General features: G+C 44.7%; 1 protein-coding gene across 1 annotated transcript; it reads left to right on the top strand.

Moving 5' to 3' along the window:
• Positions 1–6,520: 6,520 nt before the first annotated feature.
• LOC109920772 (immunoglobulin lambda-1 light chain-like) lies at positions 6,521–9,392 on the top strand. The gene is made up of 3 exons (XM_020520841.2): positions 6,521–6,630; positions 6,712–7,059; positions 8,752–9,392. Exons 1-3 carry the CDS (start codon positions 6,582–6,584, stop codon positions 9,078–9,080), a joined length of 726 nt encoding a protein of 241 aa, XP_020376430.1. The 5' UTR covers positions 6,521–6,581; the 3' UTR covers positions 9,081–9,392.
• The last annotated feature ends 3,654 nt before the right edge of the window (positions 9,393–13,046 follow it).

Below are 13,046 nucleotides of genomic sequence, written 5' to 3'. Positions count from 1 at the left end.
TTGAGGGTGTTACAGAGATGGGTGGGGTGAAAGGGATGGAGGCGTTTACAGAGAAAGTGGAGGGTAAAGGACTTGCAGTTGGTGGCAGAGACAAGAAGGGCTATGGGGCTGGAGGCAGTTACTGAGATAAGGAAGCGGTGTAGCAGACGACAGTGACAGGTAAGATTTTAGGGGCTAAGGTTGTGACAGAGACACAGAGGGGCTTAGGTGCTAATGAATTTGCAGAAATATGGAGAAGTGTAGGAGTTGGAGGTGATTACAGAGATATGGAAAGATATAGCGGATGGAGGGTGTTTCAGAGATCGGATGGCTGAGGGATGGAATGTGTTACAGAGGCAAGGAGTGATATAGAGGCCGGAGAAGTTTATAGAAATGGGAGGGGTGTGGAAGCTGGATTTTTGAAAGCTGGTGTGAGATCCAGCGTGGAGCTCGAGTGTTTTGGAATGGAGAATAAGAGAGTGCTGAAGATAAATAGCAGAAGTCCACTTTGGTTATTTTGAGTGACAAGTCTCTTATGCGTCTGTTTGTGTAAATGTGTGACATGTCTGAGAGGGTGAGCTTTTGATGGAAGCTCTGCATTTTCCCTTCCGCTCGTGAGTGAAGCCACAGCTGCCTCTGTGATGCATTGAAGCAGACGACTGACGATACCACGGGGGGCTGCTGTTGCTAATCGCTCAGTGATCAGAGAGGTTTCAGTTCTTCCACTGACATGACCCTCCCCTTCCCCTTCATCTGGAGCGAGTGAGCACAACACCTGCAGCCTCTTCACAAACAGGCCAAAAATAGCATTGCGTCAGCTCTCGGGGGCTAAAATCAGGCACTCGAAAATGCCACCCAGGTCTCCCATGTTTATGGTCGAGAATCTGTGCTGCATTGTACTCAGATGCAGAGGCAGTCTTGGACCCAGCTCTTGTATTGTGTGAAACATCAATGAGATGGGTTTAACCAGACTGTGAAATGATTATTGTTGCACAGCAGCTTTCATAGAATCCCACAGCATGGAAGGAGGCAATCCGTCCCATCGAGTCCACCACATCCTGGGGAAGCAATGGTCTAGTGGTATTATCGCTGGACTGTTAATTCAGCGACCCAGACAACGTTCTGGGGACCCGGGTTTGAATCCCGCCACAACAGATGGTGGAAGTTGAATTCAATAAAATATCTGGAATTAAGAATCTAATGATTACCATGAATCCATTGCCGATTGTCGGGAAAACCTGTCTGGTTCCCCTTTAGGGAAGGAAATTGATATTCATACCTGGTCTTGCGTACATGTGACTCCAGACCCAACAGCAATATGGTTGACTCTTAACTGCCCACGAGTGAATTAAGGATGGGCAATAAATGCTGGCCTAGCCAGCTATGCCCTCATCCTGTGAATGAATAAAAAACACCAACCCTTCCACTAGCATCCCAGCCAGACCGTACACCTAAATTATCCATGTAACCCTACATTTCTCATGGCTGGTTCACACAGCCTGCACATTCCTGGATACTACGGGGCAATTTAGCATGGCTAAGCCACGTAAGCTGAACATTGTTGAACTGTGGAAGGGAACCAAAGTACCAGGAGGAAAACCACACAGACTTAGGGCGAATGTGCAAACTCCATCAAACCCGAGTCCCTGGCACTGTGAGGCAGCAGTGTTAACCACTGAGACACTGTGTCGCCCCAATAAACCAGCATGCCTTAGAGAACAAGTAAACGCTCCACCTAAGAAAGAGGAAGCCCTTCGGCCCCTAATCGTGCTCTGCTCTTCAGTACAATCATAGGTGATTGCACCACAACTTCACTTTCCTACCATTTATCCCTCGAATCACTTTGTGTGTAAAATTGTACCCATCAGAATCTTCGACAGGCATACAGAATGCCACAGATTCACCATCCTCTGAGCTAAAGAATTTCCCTTCATCTCAATCCAAATTGGCTGATCCCTTGTGCTGCAACGTGTTCTAGACTCTCGAGCAAGTCGGTTTGATACAGAGGGGTTTGAGTTTTGCTGGAGGGCGGGGGAGTACAGACTCTCCATATCCACCTCGTCAAAACCTTTCAAAATCTGATACCTTGCAATGAGATCACCGCTCATTCTTCGAATTGCAAGAGGTTATGTGTACACTCTTCCTGTAGGACAGCCCCTTCCCCTTTATGAAGCTTCACTCTGTTCCTTCAGGGATGGGTCTATCATTCCGTAGGTGAGGAGACCACAACTGCAATCATTACTGCAGGAGTACGCTCATCAACTCATTGTATAACAGCAGTTAAATCTTCACTACTAGATATTTTTATACGTCTGCTCAAATATGTCATGACATATCTCTGGACTGAGTGATAATTGAACTCAGACTTCCGGGCTCAAAGGTAAAGAAATTACCATTTCACCACAACGGACCTAAAATTCTTTCCTGATATTCTCTCGCCCCCTCACTTAATCCTTACATGCTATTTCTACAAATACACGCCCTCTATCATGGACACTCATTGCAGCATTCAGAGGATGAGGACGTCGCTGGCTAGGCAGCATTTTCTGCCCATCCCTAATTTCCCAGTGGGCAGTTAAGAGTCAACCACATTTCTGTAGGTCTGGAGTCACATATAGGATGGCAGTTTCATTCCCTATAAGATGCACAGCAGAAATTTGCCAAGAATCCTTAGCACCTTCCAAACCCATGACCACTTCCATCTAGAAGGACAAGGGCAGCAGATATATGGAAACACCGCCTCTTGCAAGCTCCCCTCCAAATCACTCAAAATCCTGACATTGAAATATATCAGCTGTTCCTTCAGGGTTGTTAGGTCAAAAGGTTCTCTCTCATCACACTGTGGGTGTCCCAATGCGACACGGATGACAATAATTCAAGTAGCCATCTCACCACCTGTTCAAGGGGCAACTAAGAACGAGTAATAAATGCTGTTCCAACAAGATCCCCATATCCCACAGCTGAATCTAAAAGTATAATTTGCTTTCCTAAACTGCATGCGGCAATGTTTGTTAACTTTCTTTATTCCCTGTATCCGCAATTCTTCTCACAACCAAAATATGCCAGCCCTTTCAGAAATATCCTGTTTTCCCTTTCCTCTGATCAAAGAGAATAATTCCTCACTTTCCCACATCAATGTCTATTTACCTCTTCCTTACCCAATTACTAATGTAGTCTCCCTCTCCCTTTCAACTTTATTCCTTTAGGGGATGAGAGCATCGCTGGCGAGGCAGAATTTTTTGCCCATCCTTAATTGCCCAGAAGGCAGTTAAGAGTCAACCACATGAGGGCCAGACCAGGTAAGGATGGCAGTTTCCTTCTCTCAAGGGCATTAGTGAACCAGAAGGGTTTTTCCAACAATCGGTTCACTGGATTCTTAATTCCAGATATTTATTGAATTCAAATTCCACCGTCTGCTATGGCGGGATGGGTTCGTGGAATGTTATCTGTGTTTCTGATTAACAGTCCAGGGATAATACCACTAGGCTATCGCCTCCCCCGATCGAAACCTTGTTATTCCATTTCAAAACCGACTTTCCCTCTTCGTCTCCTTCTTCCGAGTTCACTTTACTCATGGTCTCACCAATGCTGATTTAAAATCATGACAAAACCGAGGCCAGCAGTACATCCCGTATGTCAAGGGTTCTGACTCAGAGCAGAGCTGTGAATAGGTTTTTGAGCGGAGCGTGATTAATGTTGGAGGGCGTCAATCAAAAATTAAAGTCATAGAGTCATAAAGATCTCCAGTACAGGCATAAAATCCTTCAGCCCATCATCTCAGCTGGTCAAAAAGGTCTCCCTAATTGTTCTAATCTCATTTTCCAGCACTTGACCCGTAGACTTGGCATCACAAGTACACATCTAAATACTTCTTCAATTACATGAGGGTTTTTGCCTCTACCAGCTTCACAGGCAGTGTGTTCCAGATTTCCACCACCCTCTGGGTGATAACAATTTTCCTGACATGTCTTCTTAAACTCCTGCCCCTTACTTTCAATCTCCCGGTATTGTACCCTCTGCAAAGGGGAAAGGCTCCTTGCTGACTACCCTATCTATACCCGTCATAATTTTATACATCTCACAGCACTTTTGCCAACGAATAATCAGAGTAGCCTGCAAGTCTGGGGAAGCTGCCAGGTCATGACTGACCCAGGATTCATCCTGAAACGTCCCCAAGTGTTAAACCTGATCTCCTTTAAGATGGTAGAATCAGATACAATAACAATGTTTAAGAGATATTCAGGCATACACGTGTACAGGCAGGGAATAGAGCGAAATGGACCATGTGCAGACAGATGGGATTAGTTTAAAATGGTATCAAGGTCAGCACAGATATGGCAGGCCGAATGGCCTATTCCTGTGCTGTACTGTTCTATGGTCTACGGCCTCTTACAATCTCCTCTGCTCCAAGGAATAAAGAACAGTTAATCCATTCTACCTTCTTAACTGAGACTCTCCAGCCAAGGCAACATCCTGGTAAATCTCCTTTGCATCCTCTCCAGTACTGTCACATCCTTCCTTTCATGTGGATTCCAGAACGCTGCACAAAATCCTATGCCTGTGGTCTAACCTGTATTTCATACAGCTCCACCATTACCTCCCTGCTCTTAACCTATTGAGCTAGGGTTCATTCTGCGATCTGATTTGTCCAGCAGTACCATCAGCCAGAATCATAAAAAGGGGATTCGTTCGGGATATCAATTAGGTGAGTGTAAGATGGATTCATGTCTTTTCTTAAAGAATTGCAAACTTGAATGTTATAGAGAGAAAGGGGTAATGTTTGGTAAGTTTTCCTGAATGGATTGAACTGTTAGAATAATTTTGAATGTTTTGGGAAGTAGAAGGCTTTTTCTTTGAAACTTTTGATGAACACTGAAGGGAGAAAGTTACCAGACAAATTGAAGGTAGAAACAAAAGCTGGATCCTGTGAGGATGAAATGCTCAAAGTGACTGTTGAAGATTTCAGGATCCGAAGGATGGAAATGGGAAATTAAATGGCAAAGTTCGGACTAACTATGATTCGAATCAAAATGAACAAGTTTGAGTTAGAGATCAAAAAGGAAAGGGAAATTAAAAGGCTTCAAATGAAAGTAGAGGAGAAGAAAAGAAAAGATGGGGTGAAGATAGCATACTCCCACAGAACCAGAGGATTGCTACCTCATTACAGAGACAACTGGTGGCTATTTAACCTGAGGGTCACCACATCGCGGGTGAGGGGAGAGGTTGGTAAGGAGAGTCCTTCATTTTAACCGCAGCTGGTGCAGGAATTGAACCTACACTGCTGGTGTCACTCTATATCACAAACGTACCAACTGAGCTGAAGGACTGGGTCTGACTTAAATAGTTAATGCTGGGGCCCTGGGGAATGTTGTCGAACAGAGAGACCAACGAGTACAGGTGCATAGTTTCTTGAAAGTGACATCATAGGTGGACAGGATGGCCAAGAAAGTGTTTGGCGCAGTGGCCTTCATTGGTCAGAGCATTGAGCACAGGAGTTGGGATGTCATGTTATAGCTGTACAAGACATTTTTCATGCTACATTTGAAGTACAATTCGGGTCGCCCTTCTATAGGAAGGATGTTATTAAACTGGAAAGGGTAAAAAATAATTACAAGGATGTTAACAAGATTGGATTACTTGAGTTATGGAGAAAGGCTAAATAGGCTGGGACATTTTTTCGGCTGGAGCATAGCAGGCTGAGGGATGACGTAATCGAGGTTTATAAATCATAAGACGCATAGATAATGTTAATAGTCAAGTTGTGTCTCCCCGTGGTGGAGAGTCGAAAAATAGATGGGTTAGGTTTAAGTTGAGAGAGGAAAGATTTAATAGGAACCTGAAGGACAACTTGTTCACACAGAGGGTGGTGCGTGTAGGGAACGAGCTGCCAGAGGGAGTGGGACGGGTGGGTACAATTTCAACATTTAAAAGACAATTAGACAGGCAAATGCATGGGAAACGCTTACAGGGATATGGGATAAATGCAAGCAAATGGGAAGAATTCAGCTTAGGAAATCTGATCTGCTTGGACGAATTGGGCCAAAGGGCCTGTTTCCATGCTATATATGCCTCTATGACTCTGTAAGTCGATGACCCCAGGGAAGCAGAGAAAGAGAAAAGAGAATTGTAATTTTTTTTTTAATTGCATGTTTTCAAGAAGGAGTTGGATATGTTTCTTAGGGCAAAATTGGGAAGGGGGAATGAGTTGAATGATCAGACATGATCCAATTGAATTGATTGAGTTGAATGATCGACTTAATCCCATTGAAAGGCAAAGCAGCCTCGTAGAGCTGAATGGCCCATGTCTGTCCCTATTTACTATGTTCCTATGAACACAAAATCCATTCAGACATTAAACATTCGTAAATGCAAAAGTTGAAGGTGGACAACGATGTAAGAAGCCAGAAATAGATCGGTGAAAACCCGGAGTGCCGATTTGCCTGGTCTCTGCCCCTTCATTTGCATTCCAGTGATTAAATAGAGCCGGTGGGCCCGCTCCAATTTACCGACACTGGGCGCAGAGCATTTCCCGGGAGTTTACAACAAACAGTTCGACTGAAGGTTACACTCGGCTGGCTGCTTCCATACATTCTCCAGCGAAAATGTTTTGGACGCTGCATCTGTTGTGGGCTCTGCTGCTCCACGTCACAGGTCAGAAATTGCCTTGGATTAATATCTGTCTGTTAAATACTGGTCGGTTTTGTTTCATCCTGTGTGTTTCTTTAATTATAGATACCTTGGCTGATGATGTCCTCAACCAGAGTCCAATTTCTGACCCAGTTTCTGTTGGTCAGACCGCCCGGTTGAAGTGTGTGCTGCAGAACGGTATTGTGGACAGTTACGACATGCGTTGGTACCGACAGACACTCGGAGAAACTCCAATGTTTGTGCTCCAGCATAAGGCTGATGGTGCAATACACAGAGGCACCGGCTTCACTGACCGTTTCCAACCTTCTCGAGACTCGTCCACTAGCAGTTACATCCTAACCATCGAAAACGTGGTCTCTGATGATGCTGCCATCTATTACTGTGAAGTGTGGGGATACATCTTCGGAGGTGGAACCGCCCTGAGTGTTCGGAGTAAGTGATTCTGTTTTCTCTCCCTCTCTCTCTCTATCTCTCTCTCTCTCTCTATCTATCTATCTATCTATCTATCTATCTATCTATCTAAGATAACAAGGTGTAGAGCTGGATGAACACAGCAGGCCAAGCAGCACCAGAGGAGCAGGAAGGCTGACGTTTCGGCCCTAGACCCTTCTTCAGAAATGGGGGAGGGGAAGGGGGTTCTGAAATAAATAGGCAGAGAGGGGGAGGCGGATAGAAGATGGATAGAGAAGGAGATAGGTGGAGAGGAGACAGACTGGTCAAAGAGGCGGGGATGGAGCCAGTAAAGGTGAGTGTAGGTGGGGAGGTAGGGAGGAGATAGGTCAGTCCAGGGAGGACGGACAGGTCAAGGGGTGGGGGAATGAGGTTCGTAGGTAGGAGATGGGGGTGGGGCTTGAGGTGGGAGGAGGGGATAGGTGGGAGGAAGGACAGGTTAGGGAGGCGGGGACGAGCTGGGCTGGTTTTGGGATGCGATAGGGGGAGGGGAGATTTTGAAGCTTGTGAAGTCCACAAAATCTGTTATCTCAGATTCTCCAGCATCTGTAGTTCTTACTATCTCTATCTATCTATCTATCTATCTATCTATCTATCTATCTACCTATCTCTCATTCAGATGAGTTAAATTTTTATCCCTTCAGAGTCGATAATGTTTTCCATATGTCACCAAATCACGATTTAATACATTTTGCAACATATCGAACTCATACTCACAAGACAAATTATTATATCAATAATTTTGTCAGTCACAGATGCACACAGGACAGACAGTTGATTATATTAATAATGGTGTCTCTCTCACACACACACACATGTACACACACACACTCACACACACACAGACACACACACACACGCAGAGAGACGCCCACACAGATACTTTCGCATACACACACATATACACATGCTCACCAGTACACAGACACGCACATACATGTCAGATAGAATATATCAATAATTCTCACATACAGGTCAGTGTTTTATTAATAATTCTCTCTCTTTTACAGAAACACACAGGGAAGAGTATTATTTGTATCAATAATTCTCTCTATCCCTTGCCGTTGCCCTTTCTCACACACACACATAGGTCAGAGATTAACTCAATAATCCTCTCTCACATGCACAGCTCAGTGTTATATTAATAATTCTCTCTCACACACGCGCATAGAAGTTAGCATCTTATATGAACTAATTATTCTCTCTTTCTGTCTCGCACACACAAGTCACAGTGCTATTACACGTACATTAATCAATCTCTCACTGTTGACTCCTCTGACACACACACACACACACACACGCACGCGCACACACACACACACACACACACACACACAAAAACTCACACCCACAGGTCATTGATATATATTAATCTTTCTCTCCTTTTCACGCACATGCACACAAGTTAGAGTGCTATACGTTAATAATTTTTTGTCTCTGTCCTACACACACAAACACACACACGCATGCACACAAACACAGACACACAGCCAGAGAGTTACATATATTAATGATTCTCTGTCACTCACACAATTCAAAGTTTTATATATATAAATAATTCTCCCTCCCACACAAATATGAGTTAATCTTTTTCTTCATATATATAATTCTCTCTCTCTCTCTCCGTCTCCCCTCACCTCCCCCACCCCCCACCCCCACCCCACATATACACAGGTAGTGATGATCAGAAACCATCTGTCCTTCTGCTACCTCCTTCACCAGAGCAAATAGACACGGGATCAGCCACTCTGTCCTGTCTGGTGAGTCGCTTTAAGCTGGGCTTTGTGCAGGTCCGCTGGAGTGTAGATGGAAAAGAGACAGACAGTGGGGTGACCACAAGCGCCGTGTCCCCAGACAGTGATCAAAGCTACAGCCTGAGCAGTTACCTGACAGTTCCGGCCACTGACTGGAAGAAAGTCTCCAGATATTCCTGCAGTGTGAGGCACAGTTCACTGAACTCGCCTCTCCTCAACACCATCAGCTCCGGTGACTGTCTGCTCTGAGGCATAATATGTCACGGGTCAGTCACTGTGTGCCAAACGGCACAGTGTTGTTTGATTTTTGTTTTATAATGTAATTTTTGCAGCAATGTCAGTATTTGGTGAACACGTCAAACATTGAAGGGTTTCAGGAGTGGGTGAAATGATTGTTCCATTTGGTGAGTGGGGATTTCCTGTTGCAATTGTCGCCAGAATTGTGTGTGTAAACTCTTGATCTGGATAGAATGGGGTGCAATCTCCCTTTGTAGACAATGACCATGTTGCATTTGTGAACTTTCCGGAAATATAACTCTGAATAAATATGAGACGGTACCACGAAATGACTCCTCTTTATTATTGAACACTGAAAGTGGCACTGTGGGACTTGGCAGTGGATACTTTACACCTGTAACAATATTACGCCGAATTACATCAGATGATGGCATAGGAACATACATCAAAAATATTTGCCTCAACCACTCCCTGCAGAAGCAAGTCCCTCATTCTCCCCCATTTCCCATGGGAGCGAGTGCCCCATTCTCCGCCATTTCCCATGGGAGCGACTCACCCTTTCTCTCCCCACACCCCGTAGGAGCAAGTCCCCTGTTCTCCTCCACTTCTCGTAGGAACGAGTGCACCATCCTTCCCCTAACCCCTGTTGGAGCGAGTTCCACAATATCCCTGCCTGAGGATGTTTCTCCTGAATTCCTGACTGAATTTATCGGGAATGGGTGATGTTGACCAAATTCAGTTTTGTTTGTTACAGAAATGGAACATTCCACTCTATCAAACTCTCAGAATTTTAAAAACCTCAATCAAACCTCATGTCATTGAGCTCTCTATTTTTAGACAGAAGTGTCCCAGCCTGATCACAGTCCTGATTAATCTAACCTTCCAGCTTGTCATTGATCTTGTTAATGATAGCAGCTTTGGAATCCCTCTATAATTCTGATAGAATTAGATTCCCTGGACTCTATACTTCAGTGCAGTCTAATTGACAAGAGTAACTAGTGGGTGCAGTGTCTAAAACACATGCTGAGTCAGGGGAAGCACACTGAGGGTCATAAAGAAGAAACCCACAGAGAGGTTTCTGTCTCCGCCCTGTTTCCCAGTCCAGCCTGAATGTGTTCTCTCTCTTTCTCTCTCTCTCTCTCTCACACACACACACACACACACACACACATACACACTTTTTATACATTCTCTGTCTTACATACTCTCTCAATTCCCTCTATCTCTGTTACACAGACCCTCACTAACTCTGTCACACACACTTTCACTTTTTCACATACTTACACCTTCTAATTCACACACACCCATATTCACACAGACATACACACACTCACCCTTTCTCTTACATGCACTCTCTCTAACTCTCTTTCTCACACTCACCCTTTCTCTCTTTTACACACGCTCTCACTCCAATTAGCAATGGCCTCGTGGTTATTTTCGCTGGGCTATTAATCCAGAATCCCAGATATTGTTCTGACGACCCGGCTTTAAATCCTGCCATGGGGAAACATCTGGAATTATGAGTCTAATGATGACCGTGAATCCATTGCCAATTGTTGGGAAAAAAAACTAATCTGGCTCACTAATGCCCTACATGTGACTCCAGACCCACAGCAATGCGGTTGACTCTTAACTGTCCTCTGGGCAATTAGGATGGGCAATAAATGCTGCCTAGCCAGCGATGCCCATATGCTGTGAACAAATCAAAAAAAAACTCTTCCTGTCTCACATGTACATTCACACAAGCATTCCCTAACTCTCACACAGTTTCTCTTTTTCACGCACTGTCTTTCACACACACATATCCAGAATTCAGTACAAAGGAACACAGTCTTGGGATACAGAGCAGGCCATTTGTGACCAAGATGAGGAAAAATGTCTTCACGCAGAGGATGGTGAACCTGTGGAATTCTCCATCACAGAAGGTTGTGGAGACCAAGTGATTGAATTTATTTTAGAAAGAAATAGGCAAAAGCTGTTGAGGTGTATGGGGGAAAGCAGCAGAATGACATTGAGATAGAGGTTGAGCCGTCATTGCATTTAATGGCAGAGCAGACTTGATGGGCCAAATGGTCTAATACTGTTCCTAAGTTTTCTGTGTTTAATACAGGTACATAGGCATGCATGTGGAGAGAGGGACACACACACATGCGCACACACACATTCACATCTTATGTATCGACCCAGGGTAGAAACCAAATTTCAACATTGTCAGATAACTTCACAGTCATCTAGGAATTTGTTTCTCTTATTCACGTGCATGATAATCCTGACGCTAAATGATTAGCAAGGGAGACCCACTAGTAAGAGCCAAGACTTGTCTTATTACGAGAGATTGAGCAGCTTTGGCCTGCACTCTCCCGTGTTGAGAAGAATGAGAGAACTAATTGAGGTGTATAAAATACTAAAGGGGATTTACAAAGTCAACGTAGAGAGGATGTTTTTCATGTGGGACAATCTAGACCGAGATGTCGTGGATTTATGATAAGGGGTAGCAGATTTAAAGCAGAGATGAGGAGGAATGACTTATCTCAAGTTGTGAATCTATGAAGCTCCATGTAGAACAAAGAACAAACAAAATTACAGCACAGGAACAGGCCCTTCGGCCCTCCAAACCTGCACCAATATGCTTGTCACAACTAAAACCCCCTACCCTTCCGGGGACTGTATCCCTCTTTTCCCATCCTATTCGTATATTTGTCAAGACGACTGTTAAAAGTCACTGTAGTATCTGCTTCCACTATCTCCCCCAGCAGCGGGTTCCAGGCACCCATCACCCTCAGTGTAAAAAACTTGCCTTGTACATCACCTTTAAACCTTGCCCCTCGCACCTTAAACCCATGGCCCCTGGTAACTGACTCTTCCAACCTGGGAAAAAGTTTCTGACTGTCCATGCCCTTCACAATCTTGTAGAACTCTATCAAGTCACCCCTCAACCTCCGTCGTTCCAGTGAGAACAACCCAAGTTTCTCCAACCTCTCCTCATAGCTACTGCCCTCCATACCAGGTATCATGCCGGTAAGTCTTTTCTGTACCCTCTCCAAAGCCAACAAATCCTTCTGGTAGCGTGGTGACCAGCATTGAACACAATATTCCAAATGTGGCCTAACTAAGGTTCTATAAAGCTGCAACATTACCTGCCAATTTTTTAACTCAATGCCCAGCCAATGAAGCAAGCATGCCATATGCCTTGTTGACTACCTTTTCCACCTGCGTTGCCACTTTCAATGACCTGGGTACCTGTACACCCAGATCCCTCTGCCTAGCAGTACTCTTAAGGGTTGTGCTATTTACTGTATATTTTCCATCTGGATTAGACCTTCCAAAATGCATTATATCACATTTTTCTGGATTAAACTCCATCTGCCATCTCTCTGCCCAAGTCAACAACCGATCTAGATCTGTCACTTAACAACAGCCCCTCCGCAAACCACCTTCTGGAAACAGTGACCGCACTGATGCAGATCTTCCCCACGTCAGCCAATCAGCATCACCATTCTGCTGCCCTATTCAAGGTACTTGCCTTCACTTGAACACGGAGGGTATCTTGCTGAAGTTCATCTTCTGGAAGCACGAACTGCACTGATGCAGATCTTCCCCACATCAGCCAATCAGCTCACCACTCCGCTGCCCTTTTCAAGGGTATGCGAGGACACTGAGTAACTTCGAGGATCTTATAGATAATTAATTAAAAATTGGTTAAGGGGATTGTGGGGAGTTAGCAGGAAACTGGAGTTGAGGTCGAGATGAGATCCGCAATGATGGTGTTGTATGGTGGAACAGGCTGGAGCATCTGAATGGCCTCCTCCTGCTCCTAGATGTTATGTTCTTAAGAGGCTCCCTGCAGAGACGAGACAACTTTATAAAGCCTGGGTGTCTGTAGCCAAAATATAAATTGCTGGGATTACATGGTGGACATACATCTGTCCCCAAAGCGTGAGCCCCCTACACTTTAACTAGCTTTTCTGAGTCTGAATG

Source organism: Rhincodon typus, chromosome 46 (genome assembly GCF_021869965.1).
Source record: "Rhincodon typus isolate 14 chromosome 46, sRhiTyp1.1, whole genome shotgun sequence".
Lineage (NCBI taxonomy): Eukaryota > Metazoa > Chordata > Chondrichthyes > Orectolobiformes > Rhincodontidae > Rhincodon > Rhincodon typus.
This window is presented reverse-complemented; position numbering and strand designations above follow the sequence as displayed.

What these genes read in the sequence shown, in the direction of transcription:
- LOC109920772 (XM_020520841.2), top strand. Translation starts at nt 6,582, where the DNA reads ATGTTTTGGACGCTGCATCTGTTGTGGGCTCTGCTGCTCCACGTCACA. An exon ending in TCTGCTGCTCCACGTCACAG is followed by an intron (nt 6,631 to 6,711) that starts GTCAGAAATTGC and finishes CTTTAATTATAG; the next exon opens with ATACCTTGGCTGATGATGTC. An exon ending in AACCGCCCTGAGTGTTCGGA is followed by an intron (nt 7,060 to 8,751) that starts GTAAGTGATTCT and finishes ACATATACACAG; the next exon opens with GTAGTGATGATCAGAAACCA.